Source organism: Sinocyclocheilus anshuiensis, unplaced genomic scaffold, assembly GCF_001515605.1.
Source record: "Sinocyclocheilus anshuiensis isolate Anshui unplaced genomic scaffold, SAMN03320099.WGS_v1.1 scaffold147, whole genome shotgun sequence".
In the NCBI taxonomy this organism is placed as follows: Eukaryota; Metazoa; Chordata; class Actinopteri; order Cypriniformes; family Cyprinidae; genus Sinocyclocheilus; species Sinocyclocheilus anshuiensis.
In genome coordinates this window covers 781,362-788,083 of record NW_015549585.1, presented here as the reverse complement: position 1 = coordinate 788,083, position 6,722 = coordinate 781,362, and the positions used below count along the sequence as shown (strand labels likewise).

Genomic DNA, 6,722 nt, shown 5'->3' with positions numbered 1-6,722 from the left:
TGCCGGTTAGCTTTGATGAAATGGCTGTTTTGTTGACATTTTCCACTGAATAATGTTTTTAAAGCTCTTTCTATACAAGTCTGAATGCTCTTATGGTCTATAGACGTTGAAATGAATTCAAACTGTATCAGTAAATCAGTCGTTGTTTTAGGAAGGCGAGGAAGGCGTTTATGCAAACTGAAGTTTGGCTTGATTTGATTCCTGTTCACTTTCAGTTGCAGCAGGGAAAGCAGGGAAAACCACAATCCTCTACAAACTCAAACTGGGAGAAATAGTCACAACAATTCCAACGATAGGTAAGTAATAAAAGAGCACTATGGAAATAAAAAAATAAACTGACTTTTTATCTCACAATTCTGTCTTTTTCTTGCAAGAAAGTCAATTGCACGGTATAAAGTCAGAATTGTGAGACAAAAAGCCACAATTACCTTTTCTATTTTTTATTCTGTGACAGAAACAGAAAACAGAATTGTGAGATGTGAATAGAATTCCGAGGAGAAAAAAGTCAGAATATGAGGAAAAATGTCAGAATTCTGAGTTAACATTTCGCAATTCTGAGTTTTTTTCCTCGGAATTGTGAGAAAAACAGTTCTGAAAAACTTCTGAGGAAAACAGTTAGAATTGCGAAATATAAACTCAGAATTGTGAGGAAAAAAGCCAGAATTCTGGGGGAAAAAAATTATATCTCAAGTATATATCTTTGCAATTCTGACTTTGAAATTGCAATAAAAAGACTGAATTGTGAGAAAAAAAGTCCTAATTGTGAGACAAAGTCGCAATTACTTAAAAAAAAACATTTTTTTATCCCGTTGAGGAAATATGCTCACATAGATAAAGATAACAGATCATATGTGACCCTGGACCACAACACCAGTCATAATTGTCAATTTTTCAAAATTAAGAGTTATACATCATCTGAAAGCTGAATAAATAAGCTTTCCATTGATGTATGGTTTGTTAGGATCGGACAATATTTGGCTGAGATACAACTATTTTAAAATCTGGAATCTGAGGGTGGAAAAAAAATCAAAATATTGAGAAAATCATCTGTAAAGTTGTTCAAATGAAGTTCTTAGCAATGCATATTACTAATCAAAAATTAAGTTTTGATATATTTACAGTAGGAAATATACAAAATATGTTCATGGAACATGATCTTTACTTAATATCCTAATGATTTTTGACATAAAAGAAAAACTATTATTTTGACCCATACAATGTATTGTTGGCTATTGCTACAAATATACCCCAGCGACTTAAGACTGCTTTTGTGCTCCAGGGTCACAGATACATCTCAACAAAGAGAATTTATGCTTAAAATGACAATATTCAGATATTCTATGGATAGATTTTAGGTTATATTATGTTTTGAATGGACAGATATTCCCATAAATACATATATAGGTTATTTTTGAGTTTAAAATCAAATATTTACCTTCAAAATTTTATTTTGCATAAATAAAATGAAGCATTGATAAAGATTTTCCCTTATTTTCATGACCCGTACATGCACTTGACAGGTTTTGTGATTGATTATTACATTGGTGTGAAGATCTGCATCTCTTAAATGATTTCGCACACAACCCTGTGTGCTTCCTTTAGGTTTTAACGTCGAGACGGTCGAATACAAGAACATTTGCTTCACCGTGTGGGATGTGGGTGGTCAGGATAAGATCAGGCCTCTTTGGAGACACTACTTCCAGAATACCCAGGTAAACAGATGCATCACGTCATGGCAGGACGGCGCCTCGCACACGGTTAATGCAGCCAAACAACAGTGGAGTCGCAGCATTCCAGCAGGATGAAATGCTCATTGTGCCATGGCCGTACTGATTGAGTTTGACCGTCCAGCCTTGTGTGCTGCTAGAAAAACAACTACGGGTGTGTAGTTATAGTTTGGCTGGATGCCGTGGATGTTCTTTGTTTGAGGATGTTGGTGTTACTATTAGGATTAAGTTGAACTGGAATGGCCTTTACTAGAGTTTGATTTTAGAGAACAGAACAGTTTCTCTTCTGTTCGTGTAGTTCTCTTTTTCTTTCCTGCATGTTTGAGATTATAGATTGATCGGTAAGCTCATAATAGAATATCTAACTTGTGCTTGTTCTTAATGCTTATGAATGGATAATTTCTAAAAGATTTCTAAAGACGTGTTTACAGATGAACATGAGGTCGTAGAAACTCACCGCCAGTGACATAAATTAAGAAATATGAGTCAGTCTTCAGCCTCAAAACCAAACTGTCAGTCACCAGCCCAAGAAGTGATAGTAAAACCTCATTTTTATTCATTTAAATGCCTAAAAATATTATAATTATTAAAATAAGGGTTGTGTTTTTACTGAAAACTGTTGTAAGAGCATTTATTCAAACTAAACCGCAAAAATGTCTCATTCTGAACTTCACATGACACTGGTGATCAGAAACATATAAAAAGTAGGAAGCAGGATAGATGCAATTATTTCTAAACAGTACTAATAAGAGTGAAGTGTGTGAAAGCTTGTGCTGTTCGCATCTGTGTGTAGCACCTACAGCTCTGCAGATCCTTCCCACAGCATTAGAAACCAACGACTCGTGTTCATTTTCAACAAGATCCTGATTATTTCAGTGCTGGTTGATTTACGAGTCTCTCACAAATTGGTTTCTGCGGGTCTTAAAAAGTCTTAAAGGGGTGGTTCATTGCGATTTCACTTTTTAAACGTTAGTTAGTGCTTTCTTATTAGAATCAGAATCCGAATGAGCTTTATTCACCACTTAAGTGTGCGCAAACGCAAGGAGTTTGTTGTGGTTTTACAGGAACTCTTGGTACATACATACATACAAATAACCATATATATATGACACAAGATAGTTATAGAAGTTCACAGAACTGACTCAGCAACTGACTCTGAGTAAAACTGTTTCATCTGAGCATGTGGCACTTTAAGCAATATCGTATCGCATGTCAAATATCGCATTATTTAACGAGTTATTGCATATCGCATTTTTCTTCAATATCGCACAGCCCTAACCTGTATGAATGTCTTTATTCTTTTGAACATGAAAGATGATGTTGCTGGTCCCCATTGAATTTTATTTTATGGATGTCAGTGGTTTTGGAACTACTTGAGGTTGAGTAAATTACAGTATTTTTATTTTTGGGTGAACTGTCCCTTTAAAAGGTATTAAATCGTGGCACTGAATGTTGCATACAGAGCAAAAATGAAAAATCTTCATCAGTATTTTTGTCTTGTTTTCCAATAGAAATATCTAAACATGCCTAAATCAAGATACTTCTACTTGAGATGCATAATGAAGATATGATGTCTTGTTTTCTGAGAAATTAAACAAAATTGAGGTTAGATTTAAAACAAGAACAAATATCTGAAATTAAAACTTGTTTTTCCTTTGAATTAAGTCTGTTTGTCTGACTCCATTCATTGGCAGATATTTGTTCTTGATTTAATCATGAAATCAATTTTTAACAGTTTCTCTGAAAACAAGACTTGCATGATTTTGCTTTTAAATGTATTTATACATTTGCACTGGAAAACAAGACAAAAATACTGCGGAGGAAAAGCATCAGAAGGTGCACTAAAAGTTGTTTCCATATTCTAGTTAGGCAATTTTTTTTGGCTTAGTCTCAAAGTTTTATTTAAATTTACCTCCAAAAAACCTCCTGGAAATGAGCCTTTAAGAGAAGAACTGGTGCTTAATATTTTGCCTGAATGTGACGTGTTGTGTTGTTTCTTCAGGGTCTGATCTTTGTTGTGGACAGTAACGATCGTGAGCGAGCACAGGAAGCAGCAGAAGAGCTTCAGAAGATTGTGAGGAAACGTTCTTCTGAGATTAAACCAACTCTGTGTAGCTGCACTGGAGCAGTACAGCATGAGTAACTACTAACCAAACGCTGCTTCTATTGTGCACCGTCGTTAATGTGAAGCAGTTCTGTTTCAGAATAACATAAATATCTGCACATATTCTGTCTTCAACAGCTTCAGGAGGATGAACTGAGAGACGCCGTTCTGCTGGTTTTTGCAAATAAACAAGATTTACCGAACGCAATGCCCATCAGCGAGATGACGGACAAGCTCAGCCTGCAAGCACTCAGGAGCAGAACTGTGAGTGATGCAATTATACGCTTAATGTGCAATATTACTATGCATAATTATAAGCGCCATTTAATAAACATATTAATATTGGTTATTAAAATGTATTTACTTTGGATCAGTTACTTGTAATTATTCATATTTCTGGAAAAATAATTTTTTTTTTAAAACGTTTTTAAACATTTTGCTCACCAAGGCTGCATTTCTTTTACCAAAAATACAGTAAAAACAGCAATATTAAGAAATATTATTACAATTTAAAATAGCTGATTTCTATTCTAATATATTGTAAAATTTAATTTATTTCTGTGATGAAAAGCTGAATTTTCAGCATCATTACTCCAGTCTTCAGTGTCACATGATCTTCAGAAATCATAATAATATGCTGATTTGCTGCTCAGTTATCAGTTATGATTGATGCTCATTTATTAGTAATGGTTCTTATCATTATCAATGCTGAAAACATTTTTTTGTTTTTTTGGAAACTGATAAATATTTTTGATTAATATAAAGTTCAAAAGAATAGCATTCATTTGAAATAGACATCTTATGTAACTTCATAATTGTCTTAACTGCCACTTTTGATCAATGCAGTGCATCCTTCCTGAATATAATTATTAATTTCTCTTCTTGTGAATGGTAGCATTTCAACATTTATAATAATAAGAAATGTTTCTTAAGCAGCATATTAGAATGATTTCTGAAGGATCATGTGACACTGAAGACTGTAATGATGCTGAAAATTCAGCTTTGCATCACAAAAATAAATTACATTTTATGAATATATTACAGTAGAATAGTTATTTTAAATAGTAATAATAATTCACAATATTACTGTATTTTACTGTATTATTGATCAAATAAATGCAACCTTGGTGAGCAGAAGAGAAAATCTTTTCAACATTCATTTTAGTGCATATTGTATCCGTTTAATAGTAATATGTTTATACTGTGCTTTTCATCAGTGGTATGTCCAGGCGACCTGTGCGACTCAAGGGACGGGTTTATACGAGGGATTAGACTGGCTTTCCGAGCAGCTCTCCAAACACTAAACAGCACTTCCTGTTCAAGCAGGATGTTTGCTGTTCTAAAGGACATGATTAGTGGAGTTGATGTGGCACAGAAGCTGTTCATGCATCATTTTCAGTTGATTTCTACCAAAAATCCGCCTGCTGATGTCAATCTACGGCAGTGCATTTTAACATTTTGTTCCTTTTTTAATTCGTTGCACCTTTGACCTCGACTCTTGCAGTACTTCTGGGTTCTTGTTACAGTAAGCATAAACATCAAGCACTGTGTTAACAATGATAACTTTTTTGTATTTATAAAAATGCTCTATTTTTGCTCCCTCAACTTGATTTATTCCATTATTTTCATTCCAAACATTTTCATTCCCAGGCGTTTGCATGCCATGCATCCAGGGAAATGTTCTTAGAGAAGCGTGCATTTAATAAATAAAAGATTATTCTTATAGTAGCACAATTAGAGACTGGCAATGCATTGATGTAAGCATTAGTTTGAATGCTTCTAAAATGCATGAGTTTATATTGGGAATAGTCTGATGTCTGTGTTGTAAATAAGCAGCCTTTTTATGTACGTAATCACAGTTGCCTTAAACGTGGTGTGCTTTACTATGTGAATGAACTCGCCCCAAACGCTTTTGATTTAGCATTTCAGTTGAGAACAAACCAGTGCAAATGTTTAAGACAATCGACTGTTTTTATTCCCAGCTTTTGAAAATATTCAAATGGATCAGTGCTAGGAATCATCTAGCTGTTACCCTTTTAAAAAATGTATTAAATATTATGTATAAAGTATGATGCAAATAAAAGTCTGAAATACATTGAATGGTTGTGTATTAACAAAGACCTAAGAAAGAAATTAACTTCTTATTTAATGCTTTAAAGGTTCATGAACACATTTTTGAAATGTTAACAGATATAGATGCACATTACTGAAAAAATTTGTGTATTCATGTTTATTATTAAAGTAATATTTCAACCAAAACTGAAAATGTCCTCACCCTCAGGCCGTCCAAGATGTAGATGAGTTTGTTTCTTCATCAGGTTTGGAGAAATGTAGCATTGCATCACTTGCTCACCAATGGTTCCTCTGCAGTGAATGGGTGCCGTCAGAATGAGAGACCAAACAGCTGATAAAAACATCACAATAATCCACAAGTAATCTACACCACTCCAGTCCACCAGTTAACGTCTTGTGAAGAGAAAATCTGTGTGTTTGTAAGAAACAAATCCATTATTAAGACGTTTTTAACTTGAAACCGTCGCTTCCGGCTAAAATACCAGTGAAAAAGTGGTCTGGTCTGAATCGGGAAAGAAATCTGCACAGATCAAGCACTGTTTACAAGCAAAAACAGTTCTAAACAAATATGTTGATTTAAGAGACAACAGGAGATGGACTTTTTCACTGGAGGAAGCGTTATTATGGATCATGGACTCCTATTTTGACCAGAAGCGACTGTTTTATGTTAAAAACGTCTTAATGATAGATTTCTTTCTTAAAAACACGCAGCTTTTCTCTTCACAAGACATTACCTGATGGACTGGAGTGGTGTGGATTATTGTGATGTTTTTATCAGCTGTTTGGACTCTCATTCTGACGGCACCCATTCACTGCAG

The 6,722-nt window shown here is 34.3% G+C and overlaps 1 protein-coding gene across 1 annotated transcript in view; it reads left to right on the top strand.

Annotated features, from left to right (window-relative positions):
* Positions 1 to 5,901, top strand: part of LOC107657954 (ADP-ribosylation factor 4-like) — a 14,043-nt gene extending 8,142 nt beyond the window's left edge. Inside the window, exons 6-10 of the mRNA XM_016446298.1 lie at positions 216 to 296; positions 1,603 to 1,712; positions 3,730 to 3,801; positions 3,970 to 4,095; positions 5,049 to 5,901. Of these exons, the coding sequence (XP_016301784.1) occupies positions 216 to 296; positions 1,603 to 1,712; positions 3,730 to 3,801; positions 3,970 to 4,095; positions 5,049 to 5,135 (476 nt within the window). The 3' untranslated portion in view covers positions 5,136 to 5,901. The remainder of the gene's footprint in view (positions 1 to 215; positions 297 to 1,602; positions 1,713 to 3,729; positions 3,802 to 3,969; positions 4,096 to 5,048) is intronic.
* Positions 5,902 to 6,722: the final 821 nt, after the last annotated feature.